The 20,660-nt window shown below is 39.1% G+C and overlaps 1 protein-coding gene across 2 annotated transcripts in view; it reads left to right on the top strand.

The window, feature by feature from the left end:
• Positions 1–20,660, top strand: part of whrna (whirlin a) — a 181,527-nt gene that overhangs the window by 69,846 nt on the left and 91,021 nt on the right. For both annotated transcript variants that reach the window (XM_088071000.1, XM_088070999.1), the window contains one exon: positions 19,194–19,412. In XM_088071000.1, the coding sequence (XP_087927126.1) occupies positions 19,194–19,412 (219 nt within the window). The remainder of the gene's footprint in view (positions 1–19,193; positions 19,413–20,660) is intronic.

Here is a 20,660-nt window from a genome sequence, read left to right as displayed (position 1 = left end):
AGTATGTTCATAAACTCGTGTTGAATAAAATGGCTAAATAGCTTTTAACCTGTCAGGTACGCGGCAAACAGGGGACATAATAAAGAAGGTGTTCTCTCTCGGCTCTTTGTTGTAGTGATGCAGCTTCACTGTGTTGCAGCTTTTTGTGTATCAGAAAGGTTTTCTTGTCAAGATAATTCAAGTCAAAGTGGATCAAGGGATGGCAATGTTAGCAGAGGAGGAGACTTGTTCATAACCTGCAGTCTTGTGTATTTTTTGATGCCCCAGCTTTTCTTAATCCTGAGTTTTTGGAGGAACTGAAAGCCTTACCATCATTTCTCTGGAGCTGCTTCAGGGCTCTGTCTCTGTGGCTGACAGAAAGGATGACCAGAAAGGAAAATGAGAGGCAGAAAGATGAAAATAAACCATTAATGTTGAATCTTTGGGTTTAAAGGATGCTCTGGGTTCCCTGTCAGTCATCAGTATTGATACACTTACAGCATGGCTGATTAGGAATCCAATATGTTACAGTTAACGTGTGTTCCCGCCACACAAGGATGATTTCATTTCAGAGATTGACTCAATATTCAATTGGAAACAAATACATAATCTATTTATGACTGACTGATGGGAATTGCTAGAAAGCTTTGCTGCTGCACAAAATTCTCCCTTTAACAGCACACGTTTGACAAACAATGCAGTGTTAAAGCAGGATAATGCGGCAGCTTATAGTTTGCTGCTGTGAATCCTCCATGTGCCTCATTTTCTCTGAAACAAAAGATCTGTAAGACTTCAGGGGAGTAAAAATATGAGTCTCTCTCCTCTCTTCCTCGCTTGTACTCATTTGCATCCCCTCTGTCTCCCTGCTCCTCTCTTCTTATGAATCTAAATCAAACATAGTAACAGAGCAGTAAATCAAATACTGTGGTAGCCACTGAGGTTCACATGCCCTTGTAGGTGCTGCCTGAAATTGTGTTTGTTCAGTGTGATAGGAATCTAGTCTTTTTGTACGTTCTTTAAAGTACAGGTACATACTATGACACCAAACATAAAATCTATTGCAGAGGTTCACCATTTTCATTTTCAAATAACTAAAAGAAAAAACACAGAATACACAGCAGCTGGTTTCATGGCGCCCAACATTTATTGTTTTTTTTCCTGTTGCTACGGTAAACAGGATCCTACTGTGATCAGAATATGCTTCAGCTAATAGAAAACTAAAAGAAAAACTGGAAGAAAATGCTTTGGAAAAAAAAAAACTTGCAGGGCTTGCATGGCTAAGATGCCTTTAAAACGTTCTCATCACTACTGTAACATGCTAAAAAGTTAAACTAAAGCCATATTTGCACAGGACAAGTGTTACCAGGGGACCTCATGCTATTTAAATTTTTCCTTCCACATTTATGTTTCGGTTGGTGCTTTCTGATATGATAAGGGACGTCTGTTTTTTACTTGAAGTTACTGATATTATTCACCAAATATGATACGTACAATCATTGGTACCTCCTCAGTAGACAACACAGAAACACAGTCACGTAAAGTCCTTATCTCCTTGTTTTTGTGTTTAGATGTGAGTTAAACAAACACAACTTATTCCACCAAACATTTCCACATCAGCAGCATCATCTGAGATTTTGCTCCTGTGGTGGTTTGCAATTTCTGTGAATTAGCCTCCATGCTGTTTAGCAAGATGAGCCTCCTCCTACCAAAATGCTTTCAAAGCTCATATTTATGATCTCCATCGAAGCCTTCATAATTCTCAATTGGAAAAGAGGCAGAAAATAGTTTCAGAGAGAATCAAGATTTTCTGATGACATTTTTTCCTTTTGTAAAAAGACTGATAACTGCAGTTTCCAGGCAAATAAGGTGCACATGGGTTATGTGTGTGTTTCTTTTCTGAATTCAATGCCAAATAAATCATGTATTTTTAAAACACAGAATAAATTAGGAGTGTTATAAAGCATGCACTTGATGTACATTATTGAATGTTTCATGAAATCTGTGAGTGTTTTGTCATTACCAACATGGGAGCAAGTGCTCTTTTAAAAGTTTTTCAAGTGTGGGTTCATTTCATTGAGTAAAAAACACACCCACTCCCAACCAAACCTGCTTTAAATCATGCACATAATAACACTCTGTACACACAGGACTCTTTGCTTATTTCATCGTTCACTGGCTTGCATTATTGTGTTTTAGTAATTTTCTGTCGCGTTATTTGTTTTCAATGTCACATGGCAACTACTGTGCACATCAAAGGTGACCTGACACAAAGGCTGCATACAATATCCGTGTGTGTGTGTGTGTGTGTGTGTGTGTGTGTGTGGCTGTGTGTGGCTGTATGTGTAAACGTGTGTCTGCCTAAAAGAACATTGTGAAACAAACCTTTTATGTTTGCGTGTGTGTGGTATAGGCCACTCTCCTCAGTGATGTCAGGCCCCAGGGACCTCCGGTGGGCTCAGCTTGCTGTTTGACAGGCATGTTGATGAGGAGCCTGCAGCTGTAGATTTCCTCTCTGCTCTGTGGGCTAAAGGCAACTGCAGGTCTTAAACGCAAAATACATTATTGAAATGACGTTTGGCATTTCAGATTTGCTTAACTTCCAACTCAGATTGCAAAAGCGATCCCTTGTGCAGTCACACAAACTGTAAATGGGTCTTTCAGATGTACTATTGATATTTTTTATGTTGAAGGGATGATGTGGATATATCAGGAGAGCTCCTTATGGCTCTGAGCCCAGGGGGTGGGGGATGCATGTGTATGATTGACAGCTGAGCCAGCTTAGCCAGCAGGGGGGCAGAGTAGCAATGTAAACACAGACACACAGCTAAGAGTAACTTTAGAAGCCAAGAGCATTGTTCTGTTACCAGTATTATCAAAGAATAAGGACCGCACCATCTAACATTCACACTGATGTTGACATTTGCTTTTTTTTAACCCTTTGGGTACTGTAAAACTTACTTAACTAAAATCATTGAACTCAACAGGCTTATATTTGGGACAGGAGTCTTTATTTGAAAGGCTTGTAATTACTTTCGAACGAAACTATTTCTCAGCAAAGATGGGAATACTATAAAATTATATATTTAACCTTTTGAAACCTGGGTAAATGGGCTTTATTTTATTTAAAAACATGGGAAGAATATAATAAGCAAATAAAAAGAATAAATGACCCAGAGGTTAGCAAGAAATCTGCGAAATGTACGAGAGAATTACCTGAAAATTTGACAAAAAATCTTTGATAACAAAAAAAGGGAAAGTAAAGTAGTAGTTGTAGTTTGCAGGCCAATTGTGGTCCAGTACGCAACTTACAAAGTCTGATGTAGAAGCTTAATAATACATTTTATTTAAACCTTTAAATTTAGAAATCTTTGCATATATAAAACCATCTCTGGAGAGGGCTTGTTGTTTAATTTGCACACCTATCATGAGTAAGGTACAGCCAGTCACTAGCCTAAATCATCTTCTTCTGCTTTTGCGTGGCAGATAGCGTTGAGTCCAAATCTTGGGCCCAGCATGCTTATTGTTGCGTTGTATCTAATGATAATCCACTCATATATTATTGATAAGCATCATGAAACTACTTTGCCTGATAACTATGGATTCATATTTTGTAACAGAAAAAAAATATCAGTGAATTTCAGATTCAGGAGGATATCAGTCAGATCAGAATTCAACAGCAGATATTCAGAACAGGGTACACACTTTCTCCCCATACTGTATAGCGCGTATGCACGTATAGCGGTGCATAATGTGACTATCTACAGTCATTAGTCATGTGGCACCTCCTCAGGCATGAAAACGTTCTCATTCAGGTATCACAGCGAAACTTTACTGCCTCCACAGTGTTTTGATCTTCCCACACACAAACAAACTCGCCTGAAAACAAAGACAAACACACACATGCAGACGCGGGAAAACACACGGGCATGAGTACTCACACACACTTTGCAGACACTCACAGTTTAGTGGCGGGTAATGAGACCATCTTATACACTATTCAGACATGCACAGGCTCCTGCCTAGGTGCTGTACTTCCTGTTTTCCATAATTCATGTCTCTTGCCTGCAGAAGTGTGTCTCTTAAGGAAATGAGGCCAGATGAATAAAACCTTCAGGTGGAGAGGCTGCTCGGTGCATTCGCTGGCACTGAGCCGGCCTGATTAGAAAGGCCGCCCACTGACAGAGAAGTCAGTTGTGTGACCCTTAATGTGTGTTTGTCTTCAGCCGTGTATGAAAGTGTTCTGTCTGCAGAAACAGGTCTTTAGCATCAGACTGTAACCAGCACTTCTTCAGTTTCTGTGTGTTTTAGTGGCCACGGTAGTTATATGCATTAATCCAGTGTATGTCTAGATTAAACCAAATGAAATCATTTATCTTATTATAAAACCCTTTATTACATATTTTTCTTCTCTTGTCTCAAGGGATGTTTATCATTTGGATTTAAACTGTTCAGGCTGTTAAGGATGCTTGCTGCTCAGTTCAGTTACATGGTTATTTCACACACAAAAAATACAGCTCTTTTCATACAGTTTTTGGAACCTGTGTATCAATTTCATTCAGCTTAATTTGGTTGCTTTTATTATTATTCACTGTACTAATGAGCTTCTTTGCCTGGGGCTCCTAGGATTGCCACTGTGTTTTGTTTGAAGCTCCGGGCAGAGGCACAGGCAGGCTTGTTTACTTTATAGATGAAATGGCAGTGAATCCAAACCAACATACAGTAGGAGTTGAAACGCAAAAGAAGGAAGAAGCACGAATGGGTTGAGAATGATGACTGACGTTATTACAGTATAACCCAGTGTGCACTGTGTGCCATAATGAGTGAGTGAGACGGCTGCGCTGTGCTAACAGCAAGCAGAAGTCGGCAATCAGAGCAGAGAAAGAAACCTCCGGTCTATGGTGCACATCATTACCCAGGCTAGTGCTTGCAGCACTTATTGATCCTCCAAAGTAACTTTTTTGGGGTACCTGGCATTTTGTTTTTGGTTCCCAACTTTTCTCTGCTTTATTATACCACAAATATCAACGTTGAACTTAAACTAAAAAGCATAAAGGCCAACTGTACATCCACAGGCAGTCCGACTGAACGAATGTGTTATTTTAACAATAGAAATTTTAATGAATGTTTAATTAATGTAATGGTAATCCAGTTAATGTAAGTTAATGTAAATCCAGTAGTGCGTTCAAATACAGGTAATGGCATCATGGTGATTGGCCAACACATATGGGTGCTTACGTTATTTGATCCTACCTTCTAGTAAAACCCACAGGAGCATTTTTCAAATATAGTGTCTGTACCAGATAGTTTTAGGAGGAGAATCACAGTTGGTCATTGTGACATGACAACATATGTTACACGAAGCCGTATGTTACACCTACAAGATAAATTAAAAGAGAAATAGTTATAAAATATATCAAGTAACTAATTTAAAATGTCAGGCAATCTGTTCAGGCATATTGTTGTATATTTGTTCCAACTGAAGCATTCTTGGAATAATAAGTTTTGCTTCTCTGTCTTAAGGTTCAGGAGTTAAGAGCAATAATGGAAAGTACTTTATAAATAGCCACATGGTGAGGATATTTCCTGACAGAAACTGATCGGCTTTTTTATTGCCCGTGACCTAACTCTCCACCACAGTGCTGTGATTTTGAAATATCCTGCAGACAAACAGACCGAAAACAAAGAAACATAATGGACCAAAGCAAAGCAGTAATGATATAAAGACTCATATTTTACTTCCATATTATGCTGTATGAATGACAAAAACAGGTTATTTTTTATATCAGATATTTAAGATTATCTAATATTATACAACTTATTCTTCAGCCTGAAACCTTAAAATGAGAAAATTAGGCATGTAGTCGGGCTCCACTAGGCTTCGTAAAAGCGTGTGTTTGGTCTAATTTACATATACTCTCTAAGTTAAGCATCCTCACTTCTTTACCCCTCTCTGAATTTTGGGTTGTACCTGCTGTAACTCAATTTGTCCTGGCCTTAAGCAAGGCTCCTAGCTGAAGCAGTGATAATTACTTAAAACCATCCCATTTGATACCTCAGACACTTTTTTGATGGCTCCAGGCGGCGCTCCCATCAGAACACAGAAGTACATTAATGCATTTGCAAGCCGAGGAACGCTTAAATTGATTCAGTGAGAGTGGTGGAAACAGATGCCATCGGCAGCCGAGATCACCTACAGGCACAAAACCAGCTTTTTTATACTTTAGAACAAGAGACGGCCTAAAAAACATAATAGAGTGCATGATGCAAAGACCACTCAAGTATCAAAGCAGAAACATGCAGCTTCACAATAAAAGCGCTCCACTGGGAATCTGAACATAAACTGTTTGATTATGTTCTTTGTTCTGTTGCGGAAAATGAAAACACGTCTGTCGCTGCTTGTCAAAGTTTACACAAATTCATTCTTATATTTTCATTTTCATTTCATTTTGTTAATATTGTGACAGACCCATCACAGCTGATTGCACATGCTTTAACAAACATGAGTGATGAATGCAGCCGGTCCCAGAGAAGTTTCTTTATTTTCACATGCATAGAAGCACAGGGGAAATGTGATGAACTTAAGCAGAGATTAGGCAATGAATCGCTGCTTTCATTATCTGTCTCTGCTCTTTCTCTTGCTCTCTCTCAGTCTGAGTAAATATCAGTGAAAGATGTCGGGCATCTGTGTCCGGGAGGAGGCATCGTAAATAACAGCCGCTGAGATATATGGCGTTCAATAGTGGAGATATGAGAGGAGAGGAACTATAGGAGGCGAGTTTGATTAACGAGCTGGTGCAAAGGAGCGAGTGGGGGGGGGGTTGATCCATGGCCATGCCAACCGTCCTGACACTCTTTCTCTTCTTATACATTTTCAAGCACATCAGTGCCCATGTTAATCACTGCGTAATTAAGATTTATCAGCTGTAACCTTTTTCTTTCACTTTGCTGTAGCAGTGAGTAGTATAAGTAATCTAGTGTTTCACAGCAAAGAGGTCCACAAATTTAAGCTGCAGTCCCTTCTGTGTGGAGTTTGGTATTGCCAACGGATACTGTATGTACTCTGCTCTATGCAAACCCACTAAATTTGTATTAATCAATTACAAAAATCGTTTTTGACTAATCCAGGAATCTAGAATACCTTTAGTCACATACAATATTTCAAAGGCCCGAAACAGCACTGATTCCCAACCAAGGCTGAACCACTCATACCCCTTTTCCACCAACATAATCTCTGATTAAGTTCATCACATTTCCCCTGTGCTTCTTTGCATGTGAATATAAAGAAACTTCTCTGGGACCGTGCCTGACTTTAGTGGATCATAACATATCACATATGAAATTATTTTTCAGATTCTCTGGTTCAAAATGAGACCAAACCTTTCTATTGATGTCAGTTTATGTGCCGTGAAAGGCCAAAATGTGGTATTGAACGGATTAGGTAAGGCATGTGTTGTTTGCAGAGCTGATTTCTGGAAAAACTTGTTGACTTCTCGCCCATTTTAGGAAAATTAGGGAGTCAATGCAGGTATAAAACAGTCAATAAAAAAGGTTTATCAACAATTGTGAATCCCTCTGCAGCCACAAGAGATCCTTGAGCATACAGTCACACAACCAAACACATATTCCCCTCCAGGAGAACAACAAAAAAAACACTGCAAGAAACTATTTCAGAGAGAGCACCCTCCCCACCTATGGTTTGATGCGCAAAAGGAGATGTGAGTGGGAAAAAGCAATTACAAAAGTTTAAAAGAACATTTTTAACACTGACTACAACACAGAAACCAATAATCAGCAGAAGGATTTACTTTCAAGGTCCAAGAAAAATCTCCAACAAACAGTCATAAATAACTAAAACAAATGTTCTTCCCCACTTTCTTCCCTTTCTGATTTCTTGCATTTATTTATTTTTTCCACCTCTGAAGCGCTGCAGTCCAACACTGATACAAACAGAGTCACACAGTAGAAAACCATAAAGAACTTTATGATAACCCTGGTGGATGTGGCATACCAAAATAAAACCCTTAATCGTTTTGTTTCTTTAGTTCAACAAGGAGTTAGAAGTGTGTAACAGTATTTGGGGAGGTTAGCAGCTGTGAAAGACGTTGGAGATTAGAGTCAAAATAGAGCATTTGCATCCGTACAGGATCCCCTCGAATGGAGACACTGGTGTAAGAGTTAAGTCAGCAGGTGGTTGATGGACGCTTTCACTTGAATCTCCCTGGACATCCAGGAGGTTATGATGATGGAGAGGTGGTGGGTGGAAAAAACACACGTCAATGATATTCAAAGAATTGAATTTTAGCTGTAGATGCAGTGGAATAGCCTAATTAGTTTATAGGGATGCTGAAGGGAAGCAGGCAGCTCTCCATTGAAAATCGTTACACTTTTTGGCACTTCCTCATCTAGTGCACCCCGCTGTTACACAGAACCATCTGAGAAGTTTTTGGAAACTGTTTGGAAATTTGGATGATCCATTTGTCTGCTAGCGTCTATCACAGGTTGACTTAAACCAATCAGATGGAGTTGTGCCAGTTGGTAAATCAAATTCTTGCTAAGGCCAGTCAAGAGAAAAAGCAAAAACACCTTTTCCATGAAGAAAAGCCTTCTTTGCTCTTCTGTCAATGAAGAAATACTCTCCAGCTTGGATGCAATTAATTGCAGCATCTACTACAACCTCTTTAGGAGCCCTCATCATTGTTTTGGACAGTCGCCTCTCCGTGTCCCCACACACACTTGAACATGCCTGTAGCTGCCAGTAGCTCCTCACAGGAGGCTGATGGGACATAAACACATTACTTGAAGCTGGGCAAGATGGATTTTCACGTGATCTTGAAATATCTTGGGAATCCAGCTATTATGCAGGGTAAAATAAAACAGAGAGAAGCAGCACATTTTCGTATTTAAAGAGATGGAATCAAAAAAATGTTTGGCATTGTGTCGTGAAGTCATATAAAGGATTAATTAACTGTCAGAACTGTTTGTTATTTCCGATGCCAATAACGTGTCCCTAAGGTCCCCATGTTAATGCCCAGCCTCATCGACTCGTTCTTAAATACTTTATTTTTTGGACAGCAGATTATGGTACAGAATATACATCAAGACACAGGGATGACGTGTACACATAAAAGTAAAATATGACAGGAGGAGACTTGAGAAAAAAAATAAAATAGCAGTCAGGAAAGAAAAACATAATAGGGTCATTTATGCTATACTTCCACAAAATCTGTCTGCAATTGTCTTACGTATTTCACCCACTTTTTCTAGAACTCAAAGAACACATTTTCTGATCTGAAGATGACGAGAAAACGTAATCTTTTTCATAACAAAAATATAATTTATTATATCTATCCACTCCTGTATTGTGGGGGGCTAACGGGAGGTAACCAGCACCTTGTGAGGCCTTTTTTTGCAAGCAGATATCAAAATACTAAACATATGTTAATCAAGGCACTTTGTCTGAAAATCAGCACGTCCTAAACAAAAATGTGTGGAAAATTCCAAGGGCAGATCAGTATTAAGAATGGTTTTTAGTGTTTTGTGAGATTCTCATAAAACACCTAATCACTGAACATTTGGCATCCCCTCCAGGAAATGTGCTTTCTGCTTCAGTGTGATTAAAAAAATTAAAAAACAAATAAAACATTTCCAACCAAAGTTGCTTCACACTTATGCAAGTTTACACACATTCAGTCAGTTCTCATTTGATTGAAAAGTTACCATCTCTTTACAATTTTTCTTTAATGTTGTCTATAGAATGGGGTTTTACTGTCATAAGGCATTTACTCATCGGCTCAGTGTGTTCAGTATGTGTGTGCCAGAAGTGAATCTGTTATCCGTGTGGTAAAAAATCTGTTAAAAAGTATGTTTTGAAGTCTTTCACATAAGATTGAACTTTGTTGCCTCCTCACGCGCACACTCACAGTGATAACAGCTAAACATTTCTCTCTAACCGCCCTGTCATTTTTCAGAAAGCCAGCATTTATCTACCTCCCTGTTCACTTTAAAATGATAAATGACAATAGTGTAGCAATACTGGAGCCTTATAGATATTATAATATGGAGTGATTCCCCAGTGGATGACTGAAGGATGAGCTCAACTACAGAAAAAAATGAAAAGAAAGATGAGACAGGAGAACTGGTAGGTAGTTACAGTGTTCATGCTGATGTGTTAATTACTATAATTTTAATATTTTTTTGCAAATTTTCTGTCTGCAGCATTGTCTCGTTTGTATTTAATATGCATCCTGCATTAATGTGTGTGTGTACGTGTGTGCTCGTGCAGGTGGTCTAGGGTATTTATTCAAATTAAAGAGAGAAAAAGAGTGAGAGATGGATTGGGGAATGGGAGGATTAGCAGAGATGGCTTGGGCAGAGCATTGTGGATGTTTCCCTCTGGCTAATCCCTGTGATTGATGACTTGGTTCCATTAAGTCTCTGTGTTGGCGGCCTTGTCAATTACTCATTAATCCCTCTAAATGTTTACTTCGTTTGGGGCCTTAACTGTTTCTCTATGTCTGACAAATGTACATGTGCATTCTTACACGTGTGGCAAAACAGTACACGCAAAAGACACGAGTATGTAAATCAGCATGTAGTTTCTCTAACCGTTGGATTTTAAATGAAACTTGTATTTGATAGTCAGGGTCTTATATTTTTGTCCATAATGACAATTGGTCAATTGCTCAACAACATTGATCGGGGCAAGTGGGACACAAGAGCTTTCGAAACACTTAGCAGAAATAATCAAAAAGTTAATATTGAGTCTAACTGAAGGTAAACAGAGAAATTAGTCCCTGGAGGTCCATGTAGCTGTTAGAGCAAAATAGCATGGCAGATCCACCTGCTGGTCTTTTTCAATTGTCTGCCTTATTTATGTGCACATGCCTGTTTTTATTTAGTGTGAGGCTGTGGCTCACTTTCAGTGTAGCCTGTGTGTTGGAGAAGTAGTAAACAATAGAGGAATGTTCATGTCTGCTAGTTTTTAACTTATACCTATGTAGTATATGATGATGTGAAATTCTGGGCCAATACAGATGTTTAAAATAACAATTGGGATGCCAATGCCAAGCAGTTTTGACTTTAAAGTGGTGGGTAGGCAGCTGAACCCTTTAGAATAGCAATATTGAAGAGCACTCATAGTCTCGGAAATAAAAAAAACAAAAGAAGATTTTTTCTACTTGCTCCAAAAGACCTTAGGCAGCAGAGAAAATAAATTATTTGTTTTGTCCTCTTGCAGATAGATTCGGCGTGGTCTTTCCAAGATAACAAATTGTCTATCATTACCCCCAGGTATTTTTGGGAAACACTTGCTTGATTTTTTTCATTACAGTTAATAGGATTGTTGTAAGAGTCAGATGGTTAAATACAATTTCCCCCATTTTGTTTGCGTTAATCTCAAGAGCATTGTTATCACTTCACTCAACCACTTGTAGCCTGGGGCTTCCCGACTTACTTAACAGAGATATTAAAGCTGTATCATGTGAACATTTAAAGATTTAATAATTTGGTGTATCGGTACAAGAATTGTGGGTATAGAACGTGAAAAGCCAAACAACCCTGGACCATTTTGACGCCAAAATAGCTGCTTGAATTGTATTGAATACTGATTTAAAAAATCTATCAAATTGGCTCTTGCATTGGTGTTGGGTTTTTTGTTTCGATGTTTAGAAATTATGTGAACCAGTTAAGTAACTTCAACCATTCTTATAAGCAAACTAGTACAGATAAAAAGTCTCTTTTGTTTTGCAGAAAAGATATATTGGTGCAGAACAGCAGCAGAGGATCTCATGATCACCTGGATGGATAAAGGGTATCAGTCTGAAATCCTAATTTTGGGCTGTGATTTTAAGTTTTCTTTAAAAGATGAACAGTATGCATATATACAGTGGCCTGAAAGATTGGTAGCCACACTAGAGCCATCTAGTATGCAAAGTTCTTCAAACGGACCCAAAACCATCAGTAGACGCTTGGCATTTCTATGCTGATGTCCTGCCATGCCTTTACTGTAGCCACCTTTATTTCGAAGTCATTTCAGTCTGGTTTCTTTGATTTGATCGTTGGCCTGTGCATTGCCTTTATCTTGTCAAAGTGAGTATACAAGGTCTGTTATTATCAAACTGTTCACCCAAAGTGTCTGGTAACACCCTCAGCTAAAATGCCAGGATTATGAACTCAGAGTCTAATCGTTATGTTTATTTTGGTCTTCAGGTTCAGTAAAATGCATTAAACAGCAATAAACCTAAAAACCCTACAGCCAGTGTTACATTTTATGTCAAATATACTGGAGCCCAAATAATAAAAACATATTGTTGTTGTAATGTATTCTGACTGCACTGTGCACGCTGTGAAAGTGGCACATCGGGGGTCTACTCGTCAGTGTGACACATGCAAACTGAACCAATGTGAGAGCGAGAACATGTGATTCCTGCGTTTATTCTTTGCTCTCGCTCAGTGTCAGGGAAACACTTCATCGACAGTCTCACAGGCCTCGCTCGCTGCTGGTTACACGCTTTGCCTCGCTCCCAAAGGCACAAACACATTCAGCTGATAGATGGATCGGACTTTGAAAATTGTGCCAACGCTGCACGGCATCAATGGCTATGATCCATTCACACGGCTGACAGTCCGCTTGCCTCCCAGCCGTACTCGGATTTTGCAACAAGCCATCAAACACACACATTCTAGTTTTGTTACAGCTTGCTTGTTCTCCAGAGCCCACCAAGCCTGTTGTCACTGCTGGCTGTTGTAATTGGACAAACACATGGTGGACCCACAGTGCAGCAGTGCCAACAAAGCGTAATGAGTCCTTTTAATCTGCTGACCCGTTTTTAAAGGGTAACTTGGTATTTTTCAACCTGGAACCTATTTTCCCATGTTTTTGTGTCCAAGTGACTAATGGGAACAACAATTTTTGAAATTGGCCCAGCACTGAGTGGCAGGGCTGCAGCCAACAGTGATGAAAAACACTGCGATGTAACCACTCTGAGCATTTTTTCACCATTAATTTATTTTAAGGTGCTTGATTTTGCCACTTACAGGCAAATTGTGCATACTAGAAATATAGAATTTAGATAGATAGTTGTTCTTGTAGTAGTATGGAGGAAGTGTATTCACAGCGGTAGACTTTTCTTTCAAATATCAGTGGCGTGTGTGTTTGTGTAGGAGTAAAACCGATCCCCTGTGGTTGACAGATCTCTTCTGACAGCAGCAAATAAACATGGTGAAAGGCAATTTGCCTGGATGCTTTTTGGTTTCCAATACTTTGTGTGTCTGTATCACTTTCATGCATCCGATCCGTGTGTTTGCAGGTTGGTGTGTTTGTGTGTGTGACTCCGTCCAGAGATTGCACGCTTTGATGAACTTGATTTCACCTGTGCATTGTGTGTGTTCACGACACCTTATCAAGCGTTTGCAATTCGCGGGAACAATTAGCGTTGAGTGGTTTCATATCTGCAGCCAAATCATCTGCCAGTGCTGAAGAAGAGATGCTTTTAACAGACGACTGGGGGACCGCCTTTCACTCACATAAATCCACCTGCCCAAACCAAAACCTCCTCTGAACTCCCATGAAAGCAGAGACTTTGTGTTCTTGGATTGGACATCAGGTAGAGCAGTGGGGGTTTAACTCCATTAGGGGCCCAGTGTTGCCAACTTTGCAGTTTTTCTTTTATTTCATGTCTCATTAAGTGAGTTGATTTCAACAAACTGAGCCCAGCATCAAATCTCAGTTGTTTTTAATGACAGATAAAAAAAACAACAACAAAACAACATGAAGCATTTTAGAGAGTTTTTTGGCCTTTATTGACTACTTTCCCTCGAGCAAAAATGCCTCAGCGAATCTGCAGCCAGTGAAACTGCAGTTTGCTTGTTGTGGAAAAATGTTAGATTTAAATTTTTATTGACTTGTTTGTAATCATGAACAGACTTAAACAGACATATCCAAAGACAACTTTTCAAACATCCTCTTTCAAGTTAGTTTAATAAAAGATTATCCATTTTAAGATTATTTTGGGCATTTCCCTTTATTCATAGGACAGCTTCAGAGAGACAGGAAATGTGGGAGAGAGAGGGGAGAATGACAAGCAGCAAAGGGCCGCAGGCCGGACTCGAACCTGGGCCTAGAAGCCTCAGGAATATGGGACGCACACTCTACCTGACGAACTAGAGGTCACCCCAAGATTGTCTATTTGGCAGAAAACAAATTGAATACATTATGAGTGAATATTTTTGAGACTTGCCAGGTCGGTTAGTAAGCAACATTTCCTCATTATGTCAATAAGAAAATCTAATTTGCTCAGCATTAAGTTTATCTTAAACCTATTTGCTCTTTCAAATTAATCAAAGCTTATACAAACTTAATTTCGAAGCATATGGGCTGCGTTCAAGCCATATGATACAGAATCTTTATAAAATCAGGGGTTATAGTTGAATCCCTCATGGCTCAGAAGTCATTTCTTACTCTGTAATTTTCTTGCCAGCAGGTAACTTTAAATCTCTTACAGCATATGGCCATGCATATCTAGAGGATGAAACTGGATGGATTCTACAGCCGGGCTTTGTGCAGTCAGCTTTTGTGTAAAAAATGGATTTGCTGGACTCTCGTGAGAGGGTATTGTTTTTTTCTGTAGCATCATCTGAAAGCAGTTTACCTGCCCTTGCCATTTCCTATTATGCCATGGTATAGATTCCATTATTTTCCCAGCGCTGTTTGTTCTGTTTGAAAGCAAGGCTGAGCTTCATCGGCCCAGTATCACAATCAGCACTTTCCTACAGGGACGGCGCATTATGGCCACTGTACCACTGCTGCTTAGTTGATTACCGCTGTTTCTTATTCACAGGATGGAGCCGCCTGTTACCCACCGCTCTGCCTTATCCTCTTCTCCTCCATTACCTTCCATCTTCCTTTTTCTCCTTGTGTGTCATTTTGCCCTAACTCCTAGCACTCCTGCTTCACATTGCATCAAAAGCACACTGCTCATTTTGCCTTCTTCCTCCATTTCCCCCAAATGCGGTAACATTTCTCAGGCCAGCATGCACCATGATAAGGTCTGTTACGAACTATAAATCAAAGTGATGCTCCATAGCTGGTTGGCAAAATGAGAAGCCAAGCCAATGTGCTTGGATCAAAAATGAATGAATAAATAAATAAATCAGCAAATAAGAAAACACCCCAGTAATTTGAGTTAAAACCTGCTTGAAGATTGCAGTGCAATTTTAAAGGTTCTGCAGTGATTTCATTATCATCCCATAGAGCTGTCCTCCACTTAAACAGCTCATGTCAACATAATTATCGCTGTGTCCCAGTTCCATAATAGTAGTCTAAAGTACAGACCAACTAATGTGTTACATTATTGTACATAGATAAATTACAATGCCTTTTTTTGTATTTGCTGAGCTCAAATAATGTTTTATTATGAAACATCCTTAATTAAGGCAAATAAGTAGTGCAAAGACCTTATAATTATCTACAATTTAAGGGTGTCTAAGGGTTAATAATCGATTTGTCAATTCGATCAGACCTGATCTGATCAGATCAGATCGATGGGCGAGAGGAGCAGCAGCTGCAGAGGCCAGTGAGAGGAAACTACTAGAACCAGCACAATGAACGGTGAAGTTTTACTTTCGCTGCACCTGGCGTTCTGCTGCTGCATCTGTGCCAGTGTGCTCTGCACCACAAGAGTGTGTTGCAGTGAATAACTGAAGGTTATATTTATTCCAACAGTGCTGCTAATGAACGATCAAGCTCCAAAAATAGAAAATCAATACATGGCACCAGATTTTGATATCATAATGGGCTGCCTCAAATAAAAGAATGAGTGGCAAAACCTGCACAGTATGCAGCAGAGCTATCTGCTATCAGAGTCTATTGCCTATTTTTAGCCAGTTTTCTTATGGGTAAAAAGCAAATGTACATACGACAAGTTTTTGTGAAAGACCAGTTTAAGCCTTGCCCCTGATCTCTGCTTACTTCTGACCCCCTTATGTGTCAGGATACAACTTTGAAGGCTTTCTCCGTCATCATTTTAGTAACACTCAGGGCTTCGGACCGAGCAGCAAAATTTGACATGCAGGGATGATATCACGTTGTGGGAATGGTGGGGCGGCACCACAGGGCCCTCTGTTGGCCAGCTACTACTGATGGTTAGTGTACACGAAATCTGTGTACTTTGATATTTAGTACAACCAGGAAATAAGTGTTGACGAAAGTATATATGTGACTTTGGAATGCTATTACCAACTAAACTATTAAAATATTCAAGACACTGCATTGTGTATTTTGAAATCTCCCTTCAACATTTTATTAAAAAAAATTCCTCCCAGTTTATTTTTGCAACATGTTCAGTCAGTGTGATGCTAATTATATTTTGATTTGCAGGACCCCCTGGTGATATCTGAGGGCTCACAGGGATGTGACACATGTTATGAGCTGGTGACTGGCCTTTGAAATCACTGCTGTCAAAATTTTGACATAAGAATAAAATAAAAAGACTGGCAATTTGATTTTTTGGCTTCATGTTGTCTTGTAGTTTTATGTAACTCTTGCTCTGTGAGTGAAGGCTATTAGCAGTGTGTCTGCTCATGTGTTGCTGAACTTATCCATGTAAACTTTTATCTACACTTCTGCTCGATGCTTACCGTAAAGTTGGTAGGAGTTGGAAGAGGGAGGGAGTGATGACCAGCATTTTGGTCCAGTCAGTGATCTTCAGTGCTGACAGGGTTTTGTTGCCTCAGAGTTATTATCTCTCAGCACAAATCAGGATTGTGAAATTGATTCAGCTGGATCGTTGTGCTCAAGGAGATGGGTCTCCTCTGCGGTCTACAATACAAGTAATGATTTTAGTTGTTGCTTTCGGCATATGTTATTAGGCATTTCAGCAGTAGCATTTAGTAGTTCTTTGTAAGTATTGTCGGAAGAAGACAGATAAGGGGAGATTAATGCGAGGGTTGGCATTATTTGTGGTTGACCGGAGAAGACAATAGAGAGACATTATGTTTGATAAAGAACACAGAGCTACTTTGAAAAGTCTTTTCACCAACCTCACACACAGTCAGCAGAAAAGACTTCTTGAAGTTTTTATTGATTGCAAAAACAAGTAATAAAAAACATAAAAGTAATGAAACTGACAGGGGATTAGAGTTTTAAAAGAAGAGAAAGAAGGCCTTGTTATAAATAGGTGTGTGAAGTAGGCATAAAAATGGCTGAATCATGAAACCACAACAATCCACCGTTAAAATTATTCCAAATAGCAATATTAAAAAATGTTTAATTCACATCAAGAGAAGAAATTTTCCAGATGATGATGGAGACAGGGAGGATGTTTCCTTTGTATAGAAATCACTTTCTTCATCCAGGATATACGTCTTACAGTTTTTCACTTTAACTTTCACTTATATTCCGCTCATGGAAACACATTTTAAAATCAAACCACAAGTTATATGTGATGTTTAATGTGCATTGCTCTAGTATATCAAACAAAGAATTTCTAAGTTGACTTTTGGTTGCGATTTGCTTTTGGTACAAGAGAGCTGGAAACATTTAGAATTCACAGATAGAATCGGTTCAGTCTCTCAACAGTGTTTAAGAGATTTGGGTAACAGCTGAGGTAATAAGGTTGCTGACGCAAGCAATTGAGATGAGATTTCTCCACAGGCCTCAGTGACTTGACTGTCATAATGAGCCAGTAGATGTGAATCAAAAATATCTCTACAACATTCCTTGTTTTCCTGGCTTGTAGGTCTTCAAGAAACCAAAAGAGTTCCTGGGTCAGACCTCAGGCCTTGGATCATGAACAGGTTCACCATTTAGAAGTGACTGTCTTAAAAGATGTCTCACATATTCACATGATTGCAACAATGATCCTCATTTGGATGAGGATTTTGATTTTGAGTGATTGGATTTGATATGGCTTTGGTGTATTTGCTCATGTTTTTGTGTCTAGACGAATGGGAACAACACTTGTAGACTTTGGTCAATTATTGAAAGAGTGCTGCAGCTGGCATTCGCAAAAGGGGCTGCAATGTAACAATAGTGCATCAGCAATAAACACCTATTAAAAGTGCTTTTGCCACAGGCAGGTTCAGATTGTTAATACCTGACAGCATTATGGAAAGGACACTACAGAGAAATAAAATCTCATCTTCCACTTGATCCAGTCTGTTTCTTAATGACTTCCTGCAATAATTCCTCTTGAAAGACTTCAAAATGAGACTTAATCTTGAGCAAGACAATAAGAAACAGATCAGATAAAGTGAAAACGTAAAGACAAATGTTTGATTATAGCAACAATTTTGTATCTGTCAGCGGCAAAAACAAACACTTTCCGTGCACAGACACTCACGATGCAAACATGCGTGAAATGGTTTCATTGCAGCTTGTTTTAGGGCTGCCAGCTGGCGGGTTACACAGTACTACACCAAATAAAAAAATTAAAAAAGGTTTCCCACCAGTCAGTTAAATAGGGTTCAGATTGGAAAATACCAACATTTCCCTTTATCAGAAAATTGATATAGCAAAATATATGAAAACTGTTGAGCAAAATACAGAAACTTTTTCATTTTGTTCAAAATTCATCAACTTAGAAGTTAAAGCATTATACTCACGCTGTGCTGCAGTAATATCCGTTTTTAAACTGGCAGTATTTGTGATCATTTTTAGTCTGAAATGAAAGCAGAGGTCCTGTTTGTGTTTGTGGTCTGCAAGGATTGTTTGATCATTAAGAGCCTCAACTCTGGTCGGTCTGATTTCTCCAGACCACCGGGCACATGGGAAAACATTGATCTGCAGAGGGATTGCACATAGAGCAAGCTATCAGAAGGCAATGAGGCACAGCCAGCAGCAATTTTCAGCAGAAATTTGTTAGAAATGTGTTTGTTGTGTGTGTGGGGGGGGGGGTGTTTGGTCATTTGGGGTTTTTTGCTGTCAGAAGCACTGCAAAAATTGGTTGCTTCTCTATAATCTTTATTTTTTTGCCCAAATTTAGTGATGTGTATCCTACCTTATATTCATGCAACAACCTTAAACTATGATTGTAAGATGCATGTATTTTTTGGGTGTATTCTGGGGCCTTTTAAAATCAAATGAAATTGATTGAAGTCTGGATTTGTGGGTACTCTTTTCTCTTTGAACTTGCACTCTTAAATGTTCATACAAATACAAATGCTGTTTACAGCTCAGCCTGAATTCACTCTCCTTTCCTCTCCTCTTGTCTCCTCAGGTGCTGAAGGGCAGTAAAAAGCTGAACCTCTCTGTGCGTTCAGTCGGGCGGATTCCAGGTGGCTACGTCACCAACCATGTTTATACCTGGGTTGACCCTCAGGGTCGGAGTGTGTCGCCTCCTCCTGACCTGCCTGAGCATCGGAGCGCCACCCTGAGAAGAACTGACAGCCAGCGGCGCAGCAACATGCAGCTACTGCAGGAGGGAGACGAGAAGAAGGTGAGCACTGGAATAATGGAACAGTGTTTCAGTTCAGTTTTTTTTCCCAACATAAATCTCAGTTATACCCTCAAGGGTATACTATCAGAGGGGGAAGTAAAATATTCATATTCTCAATAATAACTTTGTTTATGATCATTCATCATTTTAAATATGCTAGAGGTGGCCACACATGCATTTGTACAAAACATTTATTAGCCCCTCCATCCATTTTGCACTTTAATTTGTTTGTTTGTTTGCAAAAAAAAGTAGTACCAGTTTATTAGTTGCATGAATAATTTCTTAAAGTTCTTCAAAACCCTGAAAGTTAACGCTAAAAAATATAAAATCAAATATTCATGGCAAGCTAAATTAAGCTAAGCTAAAGAAAGCAGCAAAATGTAACAGTGTTTGAACCATAAATTATAAGTAGCACTGAAAAAAATATGTTAAGAGTCATATCCAACTTTCTCTAAAGGAACCAACAAAAGTTTTGCTTCTGTAACAGGCGTCATGCTGTGAACTGACGACTGAGACAAGGATCCTAACTTCTGTTTACATTCAGCGCAGTTTTGCAGGTTTTTTTTTACTTTGCTAATGAAGATCTTTTTGCTGTGTGTCTCTGTGTCCCTTGACTCCAATCTCTACTCTTCTTCACTCTTCATGTAACTCCTCACGCTTTTTTCTTAAACATCGAGGTCATGCATTTTTAGAATCATGTTATATCTCCATTGCCTGGTTGTAGTGGCTGTTAAAGAGTCTAAGTCATTTGGGTGGTCACCAAATCTCGACTGATGTGAAGAGGGAGACTTTGATGGCTGTCTGAAAGAATAAAAGTGAATTATATTCGTAGGACTCAGTAATTGACAAAAGATGATGGACACTAAAGAAAAAATCAAAAACTTTAAACAATAACAGTAATTGGACCTTCAGTCCCACAAAACTCCACCTTGTCACCACCTCCCGACCTGCAGGGAAGGAGCTGTCAGAGCTGTTTTAAAGATTTATTACACAAGAACTTTCAATTTTTCAGTAGCTGAGAGCCACACATTAATCTTAACTGCTTCAGCTCCATTAATAGGGGCTGTAGTTAGTGCCATACAGGTAACGTTTCAAAAATATTAATCCAGTGAGAAGGAGATAGTTTGGTTCTTTTGTGATCTTTTATATCATTTACAATCCTTTGAAACCAGGATTGGCATCAGTTTTCTTTAGCAGCGTTCAGGCACCTTTCACAAACATTTAAACCTTTGAAACTTGAGCAAATTG

This window comes from Plectropomus leopardus, chromosome 20 (genome assembly GCF_026936395.1).
Source record: "Plectropomus leopardus strain MGB_pleo_1.0 chromosome 20, ASM2693639v1, whole genome shotgun sequence".
Lineage (NCBI taxonomy): Eukaryota > Metazoa > Chordata > Actinopteri > Perciformes > Serranidae > Plectropomus > Plectropomus leopardus.
Note: the sequence above shows the minus strand (reverse complement) of the source record. Positions and strands in the feature narration are given on the sequence as shown.